General features: G+C 41.9%; 2 protein-coding genes across 4 annotated transcripts in view; both read right to left on the bottom strand.

The window, feature by feature from the left end:
• orc4 (origin recognition complex, subunit 4) overlaps positions 1-17,576 on the bottom strand; it is a 112,681-nt gene extending 95,105 nt beyond the window's left edge. Inside the window, exon 1 of one of the 2 annotated variants that reach the window (XM_081381143.1) lies at positions 17,451-17,576. The gene's annotated coding sequence lies outside the window, so the exon portion shown is untranslated. The remainder of the gene's footprint in view (positions 1-17,450) is intronic. The other variant, XM_081381146.1, reaches the window with a different exon arrangement.
• Positions 17,577-18,676: 1,100 nt separating this feature from the next.
• LOC308699951 (uncharacterized protein) lies at positions 18,677-22,519 on the bottom strand. Of its 2 annotated transcripts, XM_081381156.1 has the most exons (5): positions 22,483-22,519; positions 20,313-20,401; positions 19,975-20,038; positions 19,724-19,858; positions 18,677-19,644 (listed from the first exon to the last, which is right to left on the bottom strand). In XM_081381156.1, the coding sequence occupies exons 3-5, from the start codon at positions 19,997-19,999 to the stop codon at positions 19,394-19,396; spliced, it is 411 nt and encodes a 136-aa protein (XP_081237282.1). In that variant the 5' UTR covers positions 20,000-20,038; positions 20,313-20,401; positions 22,483-22,519; the 3' UTR covers positions 18,677-19,393. The 2 variants fall into 2 exon arrangements, with proteins under 2 accessions (XP_081237282.1, XP_081237283.1); XM_081381157.1 differs by having other exon boundaries at positions 18,680-19,644; positions 19,975-20,401.
• Positions 22,520-22,761: the final 242 nt, after the last annotated feature.

Below are 22,761 nucleotides of genomic sequence, written 5' to 3'. Positions count from 1 at the left end.
AACGTGTGAACTTGTTATTGATTTTTGTCACAACAGGAATCAGTTTCCTATTACGATCCATGATTCTGATGTGCAGATTGTTGAGAAATGTAAATTCTTGGGTGTGACTCTTTCTCACGATTTGAATTGGAGCTCAAATACGACTAACATTGCTAAGAATGCGAGACAGCGCCTCTTCTTTTTACGTAGGCTTCGAGAGTTTACTCAAAATACTAAGATTCTTTTGAACTTTTATTTTTGTGTAATTGAGAGTGTCCTAACCAGTAGTATAAATGTGTGGTTTGGTAATCTCACTCTGAAAGAGAAGAGGGCTTTGAACAAAGTGGTTCGCTCAGCCAGCAGGACCATTGGCTGCACTTTGTCGTTCCTGGAGGCCACATATAAAGCTAGACTCTTGAAAAGAGCTCTACAACTTGCTAATGATGCCTCAGGCCATCCTGCAAGGGCCTTTTTTGAAATGCTTCCCTCAGGGAGAAGGTATCGCTCGGTCAAATGTTCCACTGATCGCCATTTAAATAGTTTCTTTCCCCAAGCTGTGATCACTTTAAACAAAGCACTTTAAAATAGGCTTTTAAATTTTTTGTATAGATTTTTAATGTACAGCATTTTACTCTTAAGACTTTATGTGGCATTTGCTTGTTTGTTTTTTGTGTTGTGTCATCGTAAGTGTCGACTTTGGAAAAAATGTACAAGAAGCTCAAAGTGCAATATGGTTTCATACTGCAAATAGCTAATAAAGTGAATCTGAATCTGAATCTACATGTATGTTTTTAGTGAGTGACTCGAATGCTGATCACCATCTACTGTATTTAAGACTGTGTGTGTGTGTGTGTGTGTGTGTGTGTGTGTGTGTGTGTGTGTGTGTGTGTGTGTGTGTGTGTGTGTGTGTGTGTGTGTGTGTGTGTGTGTGTGTGTGTGTGTCTAAGCTAATCAAGAGCAGAACCAGTCTTGGAACAACATCGGTACAAATTTACTTAACATTAACAATTATACTAGGTTTGGTTGTAGCTTGTCTACATACATCAGCCCTACTTACCAAACAGACTTGCCTAGAATCTCAATACACCTAAAATGAATCCCAGTCTGTGGCTGTTCTTACCTGTATTTTTAGACTTGGCGATTTTTCCCTAGAAAAGAGAAAAAACATTGAGTTAAGTATACAATATGTTGAGAAACAGTATGTATATTTTGATCATTAACCCTTGCCTTTTTTCTTCTTAGAGTCTTCGTATCTAAAAGAAATGAACATGTTTCTTAATGTCATTTTAATGTTATTATAATGTTTCAAAAACCAAATAATAATCATGAAAATAATGATTCATTCTGCATGCTTATTTCAATGTGCGTAGAACCAAGACAGTGTATTCACCTCATCCTTCTAAGAAAGATCGTAAATAAATAGCATCTGATTTTGAACATAAACTTAATGTCGTATTTTATGCTTGAAATGATGTAGTAACAATGTACTCCGAAGTATGACATCCTCCGAATTTACAAGTTAAAGCTACCACTCCAAATCATCAGTAAGTTAAACTTAATGCAGGCAGCTACAGGTAGCCAGCAGAGCTCAATAAGGAGCACCCATACCGTACATATGTCTACTACTTACCAAGGGAGTTGAACAACAAAGTCCCAAGTCTCTCCCGCTCTTGAGCGATAGGGAGGCATTGGAGGTGCCCTTGTTGTCCCTGGAGGATCATTTCTGCAAACTAAAAGAGCAACAGAAAGTCTATTTTAATGAAATAATGTAACTTATAATAAATGTGAACAACAAATTGTGGTAAAAAAAAATTGGACTATATTACAAGAGAAGATTATGGTGCTCATTTAATAATTATATGATCATGACTCCTGTATCGTGTGCTGAAGGTAGTACTGTGTCCATGTCAAAAATCCATTAATATTTGATCTGAAACTTTCATTCAAAATTGCTCTAAAGTGAAAACTAAAAATATTTATATTTTCAAAAGAAAACAGAAACATTATGCAGAAAACGACCAAACTGTACCATTAGTGAGAACACCCCACATGACAAAGAGTCGTTTTGTAAGTCATGGTCCCTCTTCATCATCTTCCAGGGCCCTTGGCAGCCTCTGCTAGCAGCAAATAAGCTGAAAGATTAGAGAAAATAATTGTGAAGGAGATCTCTGCTGAATTTTCATTATCTCATTTTATAGAGCAATACAAAAACCTTGTACCTCCAATTTTCCATTATTTGGAAGCAACGCTGTGGTTGCTCCCCCAAGGAGTCGATGTAGGTAATAGTTCCCTCTTTCAAGTTGCAATGCTATACAAAAGATGGGAAAACATATGAGAAAGGTTTGAAGGAGAATTTCAACCAATCTGTGTTGAAAATGATTGAAATTCTTTTAAAATGTGAAGCACTAACAGCTCATACAACACAAATGAGAATGACACAACAGCAACAATAATGACTAGTGTGATGCTATTTAGCGAATAATAGTCTCTGCATAACCTAACAGCAACCTACAAAGAGGGTCCAGTGGCACTCTCCCAGCAAGTAGGGCCCGAAGATGGCACTGGCTCCTTTAAGAATGTTTTTCTGACAGGAAAAGAAGAAAACATTCATGAACAAACATAAATAAACTTGACACCTAATGTGTTCAGCAGCACTGAACAATAACTTTAAACATTTACATAACTCTTACTTTTAAGAAATAAGTACTCCTAGCCCTAGAGCTGCCCTCCAAAATCAGGCGCATAGCCTGACTATTAATTGCCTCTGTCCCAGGCTGGCTCTAAGCGAGGGAGAGAAATGGTTTAAGTCATTAAATCATGTTAAATCTATATTTTAATTGTATGTATGTATGTGAGTGAGTGAGTGAGTGAGTGAGTGAGTGAGTGAGTGAGTTTTGTAAAAAAGATATGAGTTACCCTGCTCATGACGTAAAATAAGGCATCCATTACCTGGGGAAGTAATACATGAAAAAATATTATATATAAACTGCAATAAATCACAATAGAGGCAAGGTGAAGGGGAAGAGGATAATTTTTTTAAAGAAATAGAAAATTACCTCATCTGGAAGTTCAAATGGGCCTAAAAGGGCCTCCAAACTACTCAGAAAGATTTGGAAAGGCCCAATTGTCCCAAGGACATCTTCACTATGAAGTCCTTGGGACTTCAGTGTTTCTAAGTCTGCATGGGTGAAGAAAATAAAAGTCCCAAAATAAGTCACCTTACTTAGGCTAACAGGCACAAATGTAATCCAATCAATTATTAGGCCTACATGTAGCATACAAAACTACTTTAAAGTAGTGTTGGCAATTTGGCGAATTATTTTTTTCCCCCCCGATTTTTATAATCTTTGGCGACTAAAATTCACATTTATCGACTAGCGACTTTTTTGCCGACTTCTGAATGTGTTGGTTTCACACGTTGTTTTGGTGATAACCATCAAAATACACAGTCTAACAGCGCTCTGTTTCAAGTGCTTATCTGTGAGTTAGTGAGCTTGTGTTGCCCATGTGTCTAATCGTTCTAAAAACACCAGCTAAAAAAAGTACCGGAATGTGCTCTACCTGGTCAGATGTATGCAAATTATATCATTATGTATGCAGATGATGCCAATGAGTAACATAGATTAGGAAAAAAATAGTTTTGAATAACTTACTGTTCATTTGGCTTGGTTAAGTTTCCCTTTACAGGCAAAGACAAAAGACAAAAATTAAAACCATGTATTTCTGCTGAAGCATTAAATTGGATACCTATGACAACCTATAACTATGATACTTACATCCCTGAGGCAAAACTTAAATGGAGGAAAAGACACTGGCCTCAAACTAATTCTAAGCCAGGGCAGGGTAGCCTGGGATCAGTGCAGACCTGAGACTAGGGATGGGCATAATTAATCGACGATCGATAATTGATCGTTAAGAATTTCGTCGATCACGTTTATTTGTTATCGATTAAACTAATGCAGGTTGCGTTGCGTAGTGAGAGTCTTGAAGCAATGGAATTAATTTTAGCGCGATGGAAAACGGATGAAGTGGCCATTTAAGAACGCCGGCTCGCAGCTGCAGGTTCCTCTGTTTTAGAGCACCGCAGGGCATATCTTCAAGTCTACCGAACGTCCAGATTCACTGCCACAAGTAGATCTTCTTGTAATAAAGATCTCATCGAGGACAAACAAACTGTATTTTTGTATTTTAATTGCATTTTTAATTTATAAAAAGTTAAAGAAATAATGAATTTCAATATAAAAATATTAATGATAATTAATCATTATCTAGTTAATTCTCCCGACGATCGACTAAGAAAATTTAATCGAATGCCCATCCCTACCTGAGACCAGGAGAGATTCACCGTCCTGCCCTATGACCACTTCTGCCCTGAGACCAGGAGGGATTCACAGTCCTGCCCTCAGACCACTTCTGCCCCGAGACCAGGAGGGATTCACCGTCCTGCCCTATGACCACTTCTGCCCTGAGACCAGGAGGGATTCACCGTCCTGCCCTATGACCACTTCTGCCCTGAGACCAGGAGGGATTCACCGTCCTGCCCTATGACCACTTCTGCCCTGAGACCAGGAGGGATTCACCGTCCTGCCCTCAGACCACTTCTGCCCTGAGACCAGGAGGGATTCACCGTCCTGCCCTCAGACCACTTCTGCCCTGAGACCAGGAGGGATTCACCGTCCTGCCCTATGACCACTTCTGCCCTGAGACCAGGAGGGATTCACCGTCCTGCCCTCAGACCACTTCTGCCCTGAGACCAGGAGGGATTCACCGTCCTGCCCTCAGACCACTTCTGCCCTGAGACCAGGAAGGATTCACCGTCCTGCCCTATGACCACTTCTGCCCTGAGACCAGGAGGGATTCACCGTCCTGCCCTCAGACCACTTCTGCCCTGAGACCAGGAGGGATTCACCGTCCTGCCCTATGACCACTTCTGCCCTGAGACCAGGAGGGATTCACCGTCCTGCCCTCAGACCACTTCTGCCCTGAGACCAGGAGGGATTCACCGTCCTGCCCTCAGACCACTTCTGCCCTGAGACCAGGAGGGATTCACCGTCCTGCCCTATGACCACTTCTGCCCTGAGACCAGGAGGGATTCACCGTCCTGCCCTCAGACCACTTCTGCCCTGAGACCAGGAGGGATTCACCGTCCTGCCCTCAGACCACTTCTGCCCTGAGACCAGGAGAGATTCACCGTCCTGCCCTCAGACCACTTCTGCCCTGAGACCAGGAGAGATTCACCGTCCTGCCCTATGACCACTTCTGCCCTGAGACCAGGAGGGATTCACCGTCCTGCCCTATGACCACTTCTGCCCTGAGACCAGGAGGGATTCACCGTCCTGCCCTATGACCACTTCTGCCCTGAGACCAGGAGGGATTCACCGTCCTGCCCTCAGACCACTTCTGCCCTGAGACCAGGAAGGATTCACCGTCCTGCCCTATGACCACTTCTGCCCTGAGACCAGGAGGGATTCACCGTCCTGCCCTCAGACCACTTCTGCCCTGAGACCAGGAGGGATTCACCGTCCTGCCCTCAGACCACTTCTGCCCTGAGACCAGGAGAGATTCACCGTCCTGCCCTCAGACCACTTCTGCCCTGAGACCAGGAGAGATTCACCGTCCTGCCCTATGACCACTTCTGCCCTGAGACCAGGAGGGATTCACCGTCCTGCCCTATGACCACTTCTGCCCTGAGACCAGGAGGGATTCACCGTCCTGCCCTATGACCACTTCTGCCCTGAGACCAGGAGGGATTCACCGTCCTGCCCTATGACCACTTCTGCCCTGAGACCAGGAGGGATTCACCGTCCTGCCCTCAGACCACTTCTGCCCTGAGACCAGGAGGGATTCACCGTCCTGCCCTCAGACCACTTCTGCCCTGAGACCAGGAAGGATTCACCGTCCTGCCCTATGACCACTTCTGCCCTGAGACCAGGAGGGATTCACCGTCCTGCCCTCAGACCACTTCTGCCCTGAGACCAGGAGGGATTCACCGTCCTGCCCTCAGACCACTTCTGCCCTGAGACCAGGAGAGATTCACCGTCCTGCCCTCAGACCACTTCTGCCCTGAGACCAGGAGAGATTCACCGTCCTGCCCTATGACCACTTCTGCCCTGAGACCAGGAGGGATTCACCGTCCTGCCCTATGACCACTTCTGCCCTGAGACCAGGAGGGATTCACCGTCCTGCCCTATGACCACTTCTGCCCTGAGACCAGGAGGGATTCACCGTCCTGCCCTCAGACCACTTCTGCCCTGAGACCAGGAGGGATTCACCGTCCTGCCCTATGACCACTTCTGCCCTGAGACCAGGAGAGATTCACCGTCCTGCCCTATGACCACTTCTGCCCTGAGACCAGGAGGGATTCACCGTCCTGCCCTATGACCACTTCTGCCCTGAGACCAGGAGGGATTCACCGTCCTGCCCTCAGACCACTTCTGCCCTGAGACCAGGAGAGATTCACCGTCCTGCCCTATGACCACTTCTGCCCTGAGACCAGAGAAGACAGCTGACTCCCTTTTGTCCAACTATGTTGCCCTGAGAACAGAAAAATATGACTTCTGCCCTGAGACCAGGAGGGATTCCCCTGCTCTGGGACAAAATTGTGGGAAACAATAGTCTCTGCCCTGGGACCAGATGATACTAACAGTCATGAAGAAAAGCCAAAATCTAGAAATATATGTCTGCCCTGGGACCAGATGAGACTAAACAGTCATGAAGAAAAGACAAATTTATAAATTTAACAAAATTTATAAATACAAATTTAAATTTAACATCGAGCATATAAAACAAAAAAAGCTCATTGGAAAAAATGAAATGTAATATTGTAGTAGTTAAAGGTATATTTTTAGTTCAGATTATCATTTGAGGGCAGCAATTGTATTCACAATGTCAAAATAAAACCGGCGTAATGTTACTTGAAAGCATTATTGATCCGTTAATAACGGAGAAATGTGAATGTTTCTCACTAGTTCTTGCAGCGATGTTATTACTGTGGCGAATTCAAATGCTTTCTTTACTGGATCTCTTAGCGCTGTGTAACATTAGTGACAGTGTCGCATGATCACGATCGGCTCGCGCTGCACTGGTCCAAACTGATAAACGGTCCTTCAACCACACAATAACGAGCAGTTTCGTTCCACTTGCATTACGTTTGCCATTTGATGTTGGGCAATGTTGTGGTCGCGCCGGCATCTCTTACATTATGAGCGTGCTCATCTGAAAATAACGAAATTTTGGTCGGCAGGAAAAATGGTCCAAAGAACCGTTTGGTTTGAAAACCGAACCGAAAGCCTCGTACCGAATAACGGTTCAATACGAATACGCGTATCGTTACACCCCTAAAGGTGACGTTATTCTGAATTATCTTGTTTTTCTACATTTTTGTGATAAGAACCGCTGGCAACAGCCACCATATCTATGACAGCCACTGCAACATTTTAATGCAAGCTACAACACTAGCTTGCTTGAAACAGTAGGCTAGCCTATCCTTAAGCTAGCTGCACAGTCACACATAGGTGCACATACAATGCTCCATTTTCGAGAATATTACGTTTTTGTTTTTAAAAAACTTACTTTGAAATGATAACCACCAGTTCCTTCCTCTTGCCTGCGCACCGCTGATATGAGGGATTTTGACGGTTGAGATTGGAAATGATGGCCCCGCCTCTGCAATTCTCTCCCCTCTTGCGATTGGTTGTCAGATTGAACCAATCACAAACGTTTCTGCCCTCAGGACAACTTTGAGTCAAGAAAATTCCCACCTGCCCCTTGCAGGCCTATGGAGGAGTTAGACAACTCAGATTTAATCAAAAATATCTTAATTTGTGTTCTGAAGATGAACGAAGGTCTTACGCGGTTGGAACAACATGAGGGTGAGTAATTACTGACAGAATTTTCATTTTTGGGTGAACTAACACTTTAACACTCAATTTTAGTAAGTTACTTGTACTTTGAGGTTGAAAAATCTTACCAGCTCAGTCTACTTGAGCTGGATTCATTTAGAAAAAGTAAGTTTATGACCTGTGGGCATGCGCAGATCAGTCCTCTCTACGCTAGACGTTGATATATGGCCACGCCAAGACTCGCCCTTCAATAGCTACTATTGGCTGAAGGTGAAAACCGTAATTTTAAGCCACCATTGTGGTGATTAGTGTTTGTTTTAGTTGGGCTCTTGCCCCTTATATCGTTAATTTAACATTTTGTTTGGCTGCTGTAACTGAGTTACTACAGCCAGATGAACAGATAGAAAAGGTGATCTGATGGTGATGATTGTGTTTTAACATAATCATTTCACAATCATTTGACCTGATTCACTGAACTCATATAGAGCCCAATTTCTGAGTTAGGTTTACTTTATTAATTATAGCATCACTGTCCTGGTACAGCATAATATTTTTAGCCATTTCAATGAAATCCAAATAATCAAATAAATAATAAAAAAACCCTTCAATTTATTTCTATTAATGTAGGCACACACAGACATCAAGAATTAGAGTATGAATCTCAACAATGGTGACAACAGATCACCTCTGATCATAAGCTCATTATTTATTCATGCAGCAATGCATGATGGGAGCCATGAATGAGTTTTTATTGGTTGCACCCAGAATGCACTGCAACATGCTTTATAATTGTCACCATTGTTGAGATTCACAGGCTGATTCTTGATGTCAATGTGTCTAAAATCTAAATCAAACAAAAAAAATATATTTTTTTGCATAATGGAAACTTTTAAGAAATTATAAATATTATGCTGTACAAGGACAGTGCTATAATTAATCAAATAAACCTAACTCAGAAATAGTTTATTTTTTATTTAAGTGAACTTGAAAAATGAGTGAGCAGAACTAAAAGTGTTAAGTTGTAGGTATTTAGTAATTCTAAGTGGGGTTAAATTTATATCAAGCAATCCACACAAAATGAAAAAACTAAGTTAACACTAATCATGGCCATTAAGTTACATGAACATAAAAAAACCGTGCTAGTGGTACTACTTGATTTAGTACTGCACACTTAAAATAAACAAGCTTTTCTAACTCACTAATCTTAAGCTTACTTTGCTTAATTTTTTTGAGGCAACGAGTTTGCATACTTTTTTTAAGTAAGGTCAACTAATTACATTTTACAGTGTATAGAATCACTACTCGCTATTATGTGAGTAAGTTTCTGTAGACTCGTAACTGCTGGTAGCATTTACTGGTCACCATACACGCAGACGCCAAACCGAAGTTCTCCCGTTTACACAGCCGATACACCAAGAGGCTCACTCTTCAACTCACACCGCATTAATGTTTTTTTGTTCATGTCTCACGACACTTACGCCACCTGATCCAAATAATCAGTGCCAGTGAGATGGCCTTTAAGGTACACTTCCCATCTCAACCACCCTACCCACTACACTAATAAAATAAATAATTGCATAATTTGTTCTTTACTTTCCAAAAAGTGATGCACACATTTCTATCATATACCCCAAATGTTCTGTTAACATAGAGATCTATACTTCCAAAAGAATCTTAAATACAATGATAAAAGAGATGCTAAATTATTTATTTTCACAGTCAACAAAATTCACATGTGTATATAATATTCATCTTAAATATATGGAATTGAATAAATACCCTCTTGGGATGATATCTGAGTCCTGATCTTCCAACTCCCCTTGATCTCCACGGGACACGTTATGAGAAACGGTGACCGCGGTCTTGTCCAGTGCAGTGTAAGGCTTCAGTAGAGCGCTATATGTGTCAGGCTTCTGGGTGGATGAAGTAGGAGACGAACACGAAGATGATGAATTCCAAGATTTTAATTCTAAATATAAACAAATACAAACAAAAAGGGAGCGTGCGCTCAGAACAAAGATAAACCTAACATTAAACAAACCTAACAAACATTGACCGACAAGTGAAGACTGAAACACTCAGGGCTTAAATACAGGGGAGAACAGATCAGGGAAACAAGACACAGCTGACAAGACTAACGAGGAACCAGGTGATACAAATGAACTAATGAGGGTAACCATGGAAACCAAGGAGTGGCGGGAAAACAGAACAAAGGAAGACATGTGACCAGTGACAAAAACACTCAAACAGAACAGAACTGTGACATAATTCCCCCCTCCCGGTAGGCGCGTCCTCGCGCCGTAGACAGACCAACAAATAGGGTGGGAGGGTGGGCGCCCTGGAGGCTGACAAGGGCGTGGCTTGGCAGGACAGGGAGCCTCCAGGGCGGAGCTGGCAGTTCAGGTGACCAGGGCGAAGACAGCCTTTCAGGCGGCCATGGCGGAGAAGACCCCTTGGGTGGCCATGGCGGTGCGGACCCTTCGGGCGGCCATGGCGGAGACGACCCCTCGGGCGGCCATGGCGGTGCGGACCCTTCGGGTGGCCATGGCGGAGACGACCCCTCGGGTGGCCACGGCGGAGAGGACCCTTCGGGTGGCCACGGCGGAGACGACCCTTCGGGTGGCCACGGCGGAGAAGACCCTTCGGGTGGCCACGGCGGAGAAGACCCTTCGGGTGGCCACGGCGGAGAAGACCCTTCGGGTGGCCACGGCGGAGAACACCCTTCGGGTGGCCACGGCGGAGAAGACCCTTCGGGTGGCCACGGCGGTGAAGACCCTTCGGGTGGCCACGGCGGTGAAGACCCTTCGGGTGGCCACGGCGGTGAAGACCCTTCGGGTGGCCACGGCGGTGAAGACCCTTCGGGTGGCCACGGCGGTGAAGACCCTTCGGGTGGCCACGGCGGTGAAGACCCTTCGGGTGGCCACGGCGGTGAAGACCCTTCGGGTGGCCACGGCGGTGAAGACCCTTCGGGTGGCCACGGCGGTGAAGACCCTTCGGGTGGCCACGGCGGTGAAGACCCTTCGGGTGGCCACGGCGGAGAAGACCCTTCGGGTGGCCACGGTGGTGAAGACCCTTCGGGTGGCCACGGCGGAGAAGACCCTTCGGGTGGCCATGGTGGTGAAGACCCTTCAGGTGGCCATGGCCCCTCGAGTGGCCAGGACGGAGCCCTATGGCCCCCCCCAAAAAAATACTTGGGAAAAGTCCCGGGTACCAGAGAGGGCTCGGTGCTGGGCAGATCCAGCGACGAGGGCTCGGTGCTGGGCAGATCCAGCGACGAGGGCTCGGTGCTGGGCAGATCCAGCGACGAGGGCTCGGTGCTGGGCAGATCCAGCGACGAGGGCTCGGTGCTGGGCAGATCCAGCGACGAAGAGGGCTCTGAGCTGGGCGGGACCAGCGGCGAAGAGGGCTCTGAGCTGGGCGGGACCAGCGGCGAAGAGGGCTCTGAGCTGGGCGGGACCAGCGGCGAAGAGGGCTCTGAGCTGGGCGGGACCAGCGGCGAAGAGGGCTCTGAGCTGGGCGGGACCAGCGGCGAAGAGGGCTCTGAGCTGGGCGGGACCAGCGGCGAAGAGGGCTCTGAGCTGGGCGGGACCAGCGGCGAAGAGGGCTCTGAGCTGGGCGGGACCAGCGGCGAAGAGGGCTCTGAGCTGGGCGGGACCAGCGGCGAAGAGGGCTCTGAGCTGGGCGGGACCAGCGGCGAAGAGGGCTCTGAGCTGGGCGGGACCAGCGGCGAAGAGGGCTCTGAGCTGGGCGGGACCAGCGGCGAAGAGGGCTCTGAGCTGGGCGGGACCAGCGGCGAAGAGGGCTCTGAGCTGGGCGGGACCAGCGGCGAAGAGGGCTCTGAGCTGGGCGGGACCAGCGGCGAAGAGGGCTCTGAGCTGGGCGGGACCAGCGGCGAAGGAAGCTCTGAAAACAGGTCAATTAAGTCCTTCTCGTCCGGACTCTGGCTGAGGACAGGAACAGGAGATACTGGGCGGACAGTCTCTGGCTTGGTGGGTACGGCGCATACTGCTTTGGACTCGGCAGATCTAGCGTGAAGTGCGGGCTCGGCTGGACTGGCGTGAAGTGCTGGGTTGGGTGGTGTTCTGGACCGGGTCGCAACACTCTCCAGACACCGGGTTACCGTCTCCTTCCAACTCAGTCCGGTGGTGTCTGGGAGGTTGAGAGGACGATGGAAAGAGGCCCCGATCCAGAACAGGGTGCTGAGGGTTTCGTCCTTCAAAGAGCTTAAGAGGGCGAGCTGCCAAAACTCCTTGGCAAAGCTCAGGATGTCGTGGTTCTCCTGAGCCACGAGGATGAATTTGAGGTGTTCATCCATTACCTTGGTCGGTCAATCTGTCAGGCTTCTGGGTGGATGAAGTAGGAGACGAACACGAAGATGATGAATTCCAAGATTTTAATTCTAAATATAAACAAATACAAACAAAAAGGGAGCGTGCGCTCAGAACAAAGATAAACCTAACATTAAACAAACCTAACATAAACATTGACCGACAAGTGAAGACTGAAACACTCAGGGCTTAAATACAGGGGAGAACAGATCAGGGAAACAAGACACAGCTGACAAGACTAACGAGGAACCAGGTGATACAAATGAACTAATGAGGGTAACCATGGAAACCAAGGAGTGGCGGGAAAACAGAACAAAGGAAGACATGTGACCAGTGACAAAAACACTCAAACAGAACAGAACTGTGACAATATGCACCCAAACGATTCAGAGAACAGGGGATGAAGAGGAATGATAGTTGAGTCAAGCCGGACCAGGGGCTCGTTCTTCGTACGTTGCTTATTACATCCGAGATCAAATGACACATCCAAGATGACATCATCGTGCTAATCATGATCCGGCTAATTGGGTTCTTCGAACTCACCTGTTGTTTATGATTAGTATCGCTGGATTGAGTTATCTGAGATAACTGCGCGTTCATGCGCTGGTTTAAAAGGGGATATGTATCGATCGTAGAAACATTGATCAGCAACGCTGCTATTGGCTGTTCAGCGTGGCCAAAGAGCGCGCACAGTTTTTCTCCTCAGCAGAGCAAGAACTAATAGTCGAAGTTTATTCGGAATTTTAATGTTTAATCAAAACGCCAGGGAACACAAAGTCTGCAAAAGCCAGGAGAGAGGGCTGGCAAAAAGTAGCAGACAATTTAAATCCGTTAGAAGTGGCCATGTTAGATGTTTTTATCACTTATTAGCCTTATTTGTATTTTAATAATTGCATAATTAGGCTACTTTTTTCATTGTAATGTCAGAGTCACCACACTAGAACATGGGAACAAATAAAAGTGAAGTACAAAAATATTCTACATAGCCTAATGGTAATTTTTAGTTATATTATAGTCTCTTCTCTTCTATAAAAGGCACTGTTGAATAAATGGTTGTCTGTTTATAAAAGCAACCAAGAAAAAGGCTGAAAAAAAGAAAAGATCTTAGTAGCCTACACTGTAAAATAATTGTACATATTGCTGCATTAAATGAAGGCCGCATTAAAAGTGATGAATTGCTTTGACTTGTGAAAGTGAAAACTGATAAACTTATGTTAATGTAAAAATATTTTGCCATGAGTTATTGATCACATTTTCCAGAGTGTAGTTCATTGTAATGACATTGTGTTTTCCTCTTTTGTGCACTTTTACATAATACACACTTGTATCTGTTCCCAAGAAAGTGGTGGCTGAAATATGTGCAGTAAGTGGACATTTTCTACCTTTCCAAAGGAAAGAAAGTATAAGACTTTGTAATGTCTATTTGTTTCCATTGCACTGGACACTGAATAAAGCCTCTCAGATAACTGTCATATGGAGGAACTAGCCTACCTGCAAGTGCATAAATAACTTTACTTCATTTATACTTGTATGCTTTACGGCTGCAATATAAGTTGCAGGATTCCACATCTACAGAAAGGCCTACAGAAGAGTCTGCACAGACAGAGGAGACATAGGCCTACAGCTGGACAGTGTATAGCCAACTTTTCCTTTTTATTTGTTGCATGAGGCATGTGTCTAATATCTCTTGTTGCAGGCACTTGACCACTGGCTTTTCTTTACAAAGAACACTTGAAATAAAACTCAAGGAACTAAGCATATTTGTCTTTTATTAAACATTTAATGAAATGTGTTGTTTTTTTTGGCAATGTTGTGTAATATGGCACATGCAGCAATGCCACAGGCCCTGTCAGGTGTGCAACCCTCAGACTTCTCAGACACTGAAATCTTCCCTTTAGTTAGCTGAAGTTCATCTCATTGTGTGCCCTTGTCCTGGCTAGAGCTGCATTGTAACTGGTTTGGGTCAGGGAATGGGGTCATAAAACACCTGTCTGCAGGAACATGTCATAATCACCTATGAAAAAATGCAGTTCTGTGAGGATCAGCATAAGTGTATGTAATACAGTGAGCTTGATATTTAATTGTGGAACTTTCCTTACATCTTTCAAATAATGTGCATAAATGTGAATCTCTGAAAATTCTTAAGTCATGCACAGATCCTGGACTTTTTGCTTTCACATTTGTGATTATGGAAGATTTTAGTCAACTGCCTTTTTTTATTTGATATAATATTATTAATCTGGAATATTAAGAATCCCAATTGTAACTGGGCTGCACATTTACGTTGTGAACCCCCTTTCTGTTCACATAATCCCCCTTTCTGTTCACATAATCCCCTTCATTGAGGCCTTGATGGCAGTCTATGGAGCCTAGTCTATGGTACCAATCACGTTAGTGAAGCCTGAGTGACATACTGTAATCGGCATGGTCATGATTGTATGATCTTCATAAAAAATGATGATAGCCTAAAAAAAATTGCTTTAAAAAAAAGTGGCTTGGAAATGCCACAAAAAAAAAAAACTTTTTTAAACCTAAAAGCGCCAGGTAAACTCCAAATGACACGACAGACAGCACTTTCCATCAAGTTCTCCGCATCTCCAATAGTGTAAAGGAAAGAGCCACTCGCAAATAATCTTAGGGCAATGCAAACAGTTTGTGCTGTATTTAAAGCCAGACTCCGACAAGTCGAAAATAAATGTGCGTTTCCAACAATTTAATAATGTAAACGACAATCTCACGAGTCACGAGAAAAAAAAAACATCTCAGAAAGTGCACTATCGCGCTGCGCTGGACTTCCCGTATCAGCTCCGCTCATGAAGCCGCGATCTAATCCTGTTTACATGAAATAAGCTGCTCCCGAGCAGGTTTAAGCTTGCGCAGCTGTTGCTATGACAGCAAGTCCAGGATGAGCTTCGAAGAACCAAACGATCCAAGATCATGCCAAATCGTCAACAATCAAATCCAGCTAACTGAGTTAGCGACGTACGAAGAACGAGCCCCAGGAAGGAACAGGGTCAGAACCACTTCACAGATGCAGACCCAACAGGACAGACAGTGGATCAGCTCAGAAAGACGCTGAGATTTTCATGCAGGCTCAGCGAACCAGAGTCTCATCAGGGAAACGAAGGCAGAAGGCGGAGCAATGAAGGGGATCAAGAGATGGCATCACCTGTGGTTAAGCAAGGAGTCGTTCCACCACAGTGGATTGGCTGGCATGGCCCAAAGATTTGACCTCTTCAAGAGGATGACGACATTGAGCACTATTTGACAACCTTTGCATGGATTGCTCAAGCCTGTAGAAGGCCAGTTGAGGACTGAGCGTTACATCTATAGTGCCATTGCTGACAGGCAAGATTAATGCAGATACCCACAGGCGGCGCTTTAGGGCAAAAGCCCTACGACAAGAGGAGACTCCCAAAGAGCTGCAGGCAAGACTGAAGACCTTTATGATAAATGGATAACACCCAGTGGACCAACAGTGATGAACCCCCGAAATCAGAACCTGGATTTATTATCACAACCCCACCTCTTCCAGACGAGCACAGTCAGGGCGGCGCCTACAAATGCCTCATTCATTCATTTATTCCCCATATATAGTGACCCAAGCATACGCTGAGCATACCTCATCAGCCATCATAAGCCAACGACACCGACAGAACCGGTCAAAAGTTTGGAAATATTACAGGTTTCTTTTTATGTTTTTAAAATAAGTATATTCTGCTCATCAAAGCTGCATTTATTTGATCAAAAATACAGTAAAAACAGTATTATTGTGAAATATGATTTATTAATAAAATTTATTACCATTTAAAATATCTGTTTTCTATGTGAATATAGTAAAATGTAATTTATTCCTGAATGTTCAGCATCATTACTCCAGTTTTCAGTGTCACATGATCCTTCAGAAATCATTGATAATTTGATGATCAAGAAACATTCATGATTATTACTATCAATGTTGAAAACAGTTGTGCTGCTGCTTCAGGTTTTTGTAGAAACTGTTCTGTTGTTGTTGTTGCAGGATTCTTTGATTAAAAGAAATATCATAGAACAGCATTTATTTAATGTGCCTTTTCTGAATATAATATTATTCACATAATATTAACATTATTTAGTTTAGTAAGTCATTTTTAAAATGAGAGCCCACTTCTTTTTGTGTATTTTTCAGCAATTAAAAAAATAATTGCATAATTTATTATTCTTTATTTTCCAAAAAGTGATTTTGAAAATAAAAAAGCAAATACACACATTTCTACCATAGACCCCAGTATTATAGATATCTAAAATAATCTTAAATACAATGAGGAATCAAATGCAAAATAATATTTTCCAATCTGCAAAATACAAGTATATATGAAATAGCTTAGATATTTCCAAAACCTGCTTAACTGGATCAATCATATATAGTATTTCTAGGACATTTCTTTAATATTGTTTGTGATACATTTGATTGGCATTTTCCATGATTGAAGATTAAACACAATAATAAATCCCACTTCACCTTTATTCACTTCCTCTGTCCAGTGTTTCATTCAGGAGTGTAAATTAAAGTCTTTTATCTCTCTGTACTCTCACTAACAGCATTAGAATCCACACACACTCTGTCTCTCTCTCTCTCTCACACACACACACACACACACCCACACACACACACACACACACACACACACACACACACACACACACACACACACTCTCTCTCTCTCTCTCTCTCTCTCTCTCTCTCTCTCTCTCTCTCTCTCTCTCTCTCTCTCTCTCTCTCTCTCTCTCTCTCTCTCTCTCTCTCTCTCTCTCTCACACACACCTGAATGCAACTATTATAAATACAGGCAAAAAACAGTATGTTGGACAAATATACAGCAAACATTACAGTAGAAAAATATACAGTTACAGACCAAATCAGAGATAACATGGGCTATTTATATTAAAAAATCCCAACATCAAGGATCTAGAAATGTATATGAATGTATAGGGTATTTTATTTGTATGCCCTGTCACTGGTCATCATTGAGTGATTTGCTAAATTAATATCCCTTCTTTATTTTATTTTACATTTACTGCAGTCTGACTCGGTGAATTTTGACAGTGTGTGTTTTTTATAAATAACATTCCGTGTTATTTTATTTCATCCTTCTGTATTCTTATATGTGCAGACATGACTTATGAGATTTATAAACATCATTTAAAAGAGTTTAAGATGCAGTTTAGTCTGTCATAAGGCAGGAGCTGCTGCAACTGCTCACATATATAGTAAAAACCAGTTAATTATGTGTAAACTGCTACAGTAAAAGCATAAACTCACCCACGAATGTCCAGAGATTTCGCAACACTAGCAGTTTCTGCCCCATGTGTTTCCGGGACACAGCGCTTGTGTTTCCGGGACACAGCACTTGTATTTCCGGTGGCCACATGAGCCGCTGTGCAGCCCAAAACTGAACCTGAAAGCACTTTAAAGGAACACTCCACCGTTTTTTGAAATAGGGCTTATTCACTTTCTTTCCTACATTTAGATAGGTGGGCACATGCATTTTTGTCTCAGTGCATGCATTGTTTTAGTTTGACAGGGTCGGTGCTAGCTTAGCTTAGCATAATGAATGGAATCCTTTGTTGCCAGCTAGCATGTCCTGAGTAAAAGTGATATAAAAAGTTTAAAAAACCCACCTAATTACTTCTTGTGGCCCGCGTTTTCACAACAAGTACAAATAGTGATGCAGATTAACACTAGGCGATTTCCTAGGCAGATATTGACTTATATATTAAGGACTATATTAGGGGGAAGCACAGGCGAAGCACTGCTACTTGGGCGTGATATCTCTGCGCCCAAGTAGCAGTGCTTCACCTGTGCTTCCCCCTAATATAGTCCCAAGTCAATATCTGCCTAGGAAATCACCTAGTGTTAATCTGCATCGCTATTTGTACTCGTTGTGAATACGCAGGCCACAAGAAGTAATTAGGTGGGTTTTTTAAACTTTTTATATCACTTTTACTCAGGACATGCTAGCTGGCAACAAAGGATTCCATTCATTATGCTAAGCTAAGCTAGCACCGACCCTGTCAAACTAAAACAATGCATGCACTGAGACAAAAATGCATTTGCCAGCCTATACAAATCTAGGAAAAAAGGTGAATAAGCCCTGTTTCAAAAAACGGTGGAGTGTTCCTTTAAGCTATTCATAGTACATACATTATATCTTAAATAGTTTACATTTAATAAATGCATAAAGGATGAATGCACAAACAAAAGGGAATCAACAGGAGAGAATGTAATAATGTGAATCTAATGGATTTAGTTCCATTCATGAACTCTGTAGATTGTAGCAATTAGATCCAGAAATTACATTGTTTATGACACGTGTCTGATAAATTATTTACCATTAAACTGCAATGAAATACCATTAGCCTAAATGTCAATATATTTTCCAAATTTTCCAAAACCTTATCTGTATCTGCTTACTAGGCAGAGTCTAGTTTATACTTGGTATCGGCTACATGAAATCCTAAACAAGCAAAAATGATTTTAGTCCAGTAAATAATTTATTCATGTTTATTTGCTGTATTGTGCATCATAACATATTCATATTTACACATGGTTTTTAAAAAACACACGAAATGAGTAATATATATAAATATATATAAAAAAACGAATTAATCGCAAATTTTATCGGGAGTTAAATCGAAATGAAAAAGTTTTTAATTTAAAACTAAGAGAATATTTAATGACTACTGAAACGCAGTTCAAAATTGTGGGAAGAAGGAGGAGGGAACAAAAAAGGGAGGGAGGCAAAAGATTTTACTAACAAAATAAAACAAATACAAAAAGTAAAGACGCCAGTCCCTCACAGTCGACTGCCGCCACACATAATACAACAAAACATTAAATAAAATAGTCCAGGCCTGGTCCTCTCTCTTCCTTCACTATCGTCTAACTAACATCACATTATGACGTGTCTTGATGCCTTCCGACCTTGGAATATTGGAATGTAAATGAACACTGTAAAAAAAGTACAAAGAGTACAAAAGTATTTTTTTAAGTACAATCAACTTGACTAAACTGAAAAAAAAAAAAAAAAAAAAAATACTAATTGAATCTCGTATAACTAGAAAAGCTTAAATTGATTGGAACTTATGTTATTATTACATTTAGCGGATGCTTTAGTATTATTCTGTCAACTGATAGAAAAAGAGATTTGTCTGACTTGCCACTAAGAAAGTGGTCCTTGAGAGTGATTTTGTGCCTCTTTAGGATCATGGCACCATAAGGCGCTGTTCACTTGCAGAACGCAGCTGGATGGCACACAGGTCTGAAGTAATGTTGACATGATCAAAGTATTTGATCAATTTTTCAAGTATAATCCCTATAACAGCACCGCAGACTATTCCCACGCCAGACCCTGGAACTCCATCTCGAGCTCCAATAACTGAATCAACAAGAGCTCCAACTAGAACCATCACTTTCAGTAATAATGTGTGGGGGATGATGTTGTTGTCATTTCTCACTGTAAAAGAAAATAACACCATTAATCAGTGCTTCAGTAATTGAGAGAGCAGCTTTAGGTTTAGTGGAGAGATACTCACTGTTAGGAGGAACTAAGTCATAACTTGCACGTCTCATCCTGACCGCACGAACATCTCTCATCATGATCTCTTCATCATCAATCTCTTCATCGTCAGTCTCTTCATCAGTCTCTTCATCATCAATTTCTTCTTCATCTTGTGGAATGAAGAAATCACCATGATTCTCAACTAATTAATATTATTCCATAATGGTGTCTAATCATATTATTTTATTGTATAAATAAATAAATCACACAGAAGGACTGACCTACCTGTAGTAGAGGATGAAGCGCCCATGATCTCATGTGTGTGAAGCTGTTTTTGCTCTTCATGAAACTGATAATAAGAAAACACACAGTCGTTTCTGCAGATTTCACTGAATACACACAGACATTTTATCTTGCCTTATCATAAAAGACGTAACACTATTTTGTAGCACTTATTTATGCTAATTTGTAGTATGATTGATTAGTTTCTGGGTTCACCGAGAACAGAAACACTGCCGTCATTATAAGTTTACCATGTTGAGGACATTTTTCCTTTACTTCTGTATTAAAACACTTTCATTAATGCCGTTTATGGTGTTTGTGGAGTTTGAACAATACTTTACCCTGGTAAATTAATCCTTATGACTGTGTTGCCTGGGCGGTGTGTTCTCCATGTGTGTAATGCTGCACAATGGATGGAAATAGATCAATCCTACATAAAACACAAGATAACACACAGAGGAATTATGATCAGGCCTCATAATACAGTCGAAATAACTCAACATGAAATAGCAGAAATAACCCATGATCAGTGTGCAAACTGAACACAGAAAACGTCTGTGAATGGGCTTGTGCGGATCAGCTCTAACGTCACCGAGTCAATCACACAAACCCATAATATTCTCTGCTTTAGAAGATATCTGCTCCTGATCATCATATTACAATTATTATAATTATCTTAAACATGCTAACATATCACACTGAAGTAGGCTTTAAATGAACATTTATTTAAAATACAAGTTTTTCTTTTGCAAAATGACATTTCCTTAAAGCCTAAACACTGGCTTTACTCCCTTCAAACTGAAATGATCACGGTTTCATTACATCATTGTCGGAAAACACTCTCATCAGAATCATTTCTGTTAAGCTTGTGTATATTTTTAGTTAAAGCTGTTAAATTCATAAAGCAATATCCTCCTGGGACCCAGAAATAGACTTTTTTTTGTGAATTTCTCTGACATCATTCATATCACATCATATATTAAGAGCCCATTCAGAGATAGCAAATGTTTGGAAGTTTCACAGTGAAAACTGCCTCTCCTTGGACTTTACAAATGACTGACATTAATTTAGAGATCAAGTAACACTCTTATCGAAATATGATCATATTTTTGTAATTATTATTTAAATCTGACTTATTTTTTAATTGTTTGTCATAAATAAGCATCTCAGGAAATGTTATGGGGTTTCAAATCAAAATATGACTTTATCAGGCATTCTGGGAGACACAAGTGAATAGGGAAAGAAATTATACATCGATTTCCTATGAAATATTAGATAGTATGAAAATCTTTCCAATTACTTCTCTCATTATTAGGCTTCTTTTTTTTCATTATGTTGCCCCAAATCCACATTAATATGCAAATTAGATACAATGTATAAATGGTAAAACCCGCTTATGACCATTTGACACAAATATTGCATAACGCAAAATGGTATATTAAATCATTTGGTTATATCTTTCATAACATAGTTGAGAATCATCTTTATACAAAGTTTGGTATATAAAATCCTGAAACCTAAAAATTGATTAGTGATTTAAAAACAAACAAACATTGTGTTTTACCTATTATTATGAAATCATTTTTCCAATACCATAATTCTTTATATAAAGCTGATAACCAATATATTGGCTGATAAATCTAAATCCAAATTTTTATAGAATTCTTGAGAGTCTGATTACAATTTTATGTAGCCTATATGACAGACGCGCTGCACATGTTGCACTGAACTGTATTTTCCTTTTTTATGTGATTCAATCATATTTCAAGCAATTCAAAATCATCATGGCGAACAGTGCACATCTGAAGACTTTTAAAACAATCTTATGCTCTAAAGTACAATGTAATGACACGAAAAAATAGTAAATTCACAAAACTTTTTTTTCTGGGTCTCAAAAGGATATTTCATGTAGGGTTTTTCATGTTTTTCATTTGTGTTTTATAAGATGAACATTAGCAGGTGCTGTAAACGTGTTTCCTTGACTGGTTTTCACTGAAGAGAAACACTCCGGAACGAAAGTAAGTAGGCTAACTTTAGAAACTGTGGATCAGCGACTCGAGACGGGAAATCTTCAGAACGGTTCAGTCCAAACTGGTGAACTAGTTCGACCAGTTCACTAAAAATAATCAGTTAAAAAGAACAATTCGTTCACGAACCGGACATCACTAGGCTATTGAAACCGAAAGTAAAAAACAGTGATGCTCGTCAAAGGCGTTTTTAACTTTTTCCCGTGAAATTAGAGTTCTTTGTCTTTATTAAAATCAACATATTAATAATTTAACTTTGAACCACCCACAGTTAATTGGATTTTTTTTTTAAACTTGCCCGCCCGACCAGCAGATTATCAGCCTCAATTCCCTATGCAGGAAAAAACCCGTTATATTCGACAAACTCTCATCAAGAGATTCATAACATGTTCATTGCAGTGTACATTAACTATAAAGCAGTTATTTATGAGCTTTGAACAATTTTAACAGATAATTCACAGACTGCTACGAGCGTGTAACTTACCCAGGTAGCACCTCTCTCTTCAACTCTGAATGTGTGTGTGTGTGTGTGTGTGTGTGTGGGGGGGGGGGGGGGGGGGGACGACGACCCTAATCCTTATTCCACTCGCTAAATACCATGACTCGCCCCATAGATGGCGCTGTCCCCATTTACACAATAATTTAACATATTGACACATTAGCCTAAAGTTGGCCATAAAATGTCGCATGCTTGGTCTGGAAAAATCCAGACGCTTTCTCAAATCTCAGCAATACGGTTACAAATAAATAGGCTACAGAATGA

This window comes from Scardinius erythrophthalmus (genome assembly GCF_964197995.2).
Source record: "Scardinius erythrophthalmus genome assembly, chromosome: 12".
Lineage (NCBI taxonomy): Eukaryota > Metazoa > Chordata > Actinopteri > Cypriniformes > Leuciscidae > Scardinius > Scardinius erythrophthalmus.
This window is presented reverse-complemented; position numbering and strand designations above follow the sequence as displayed.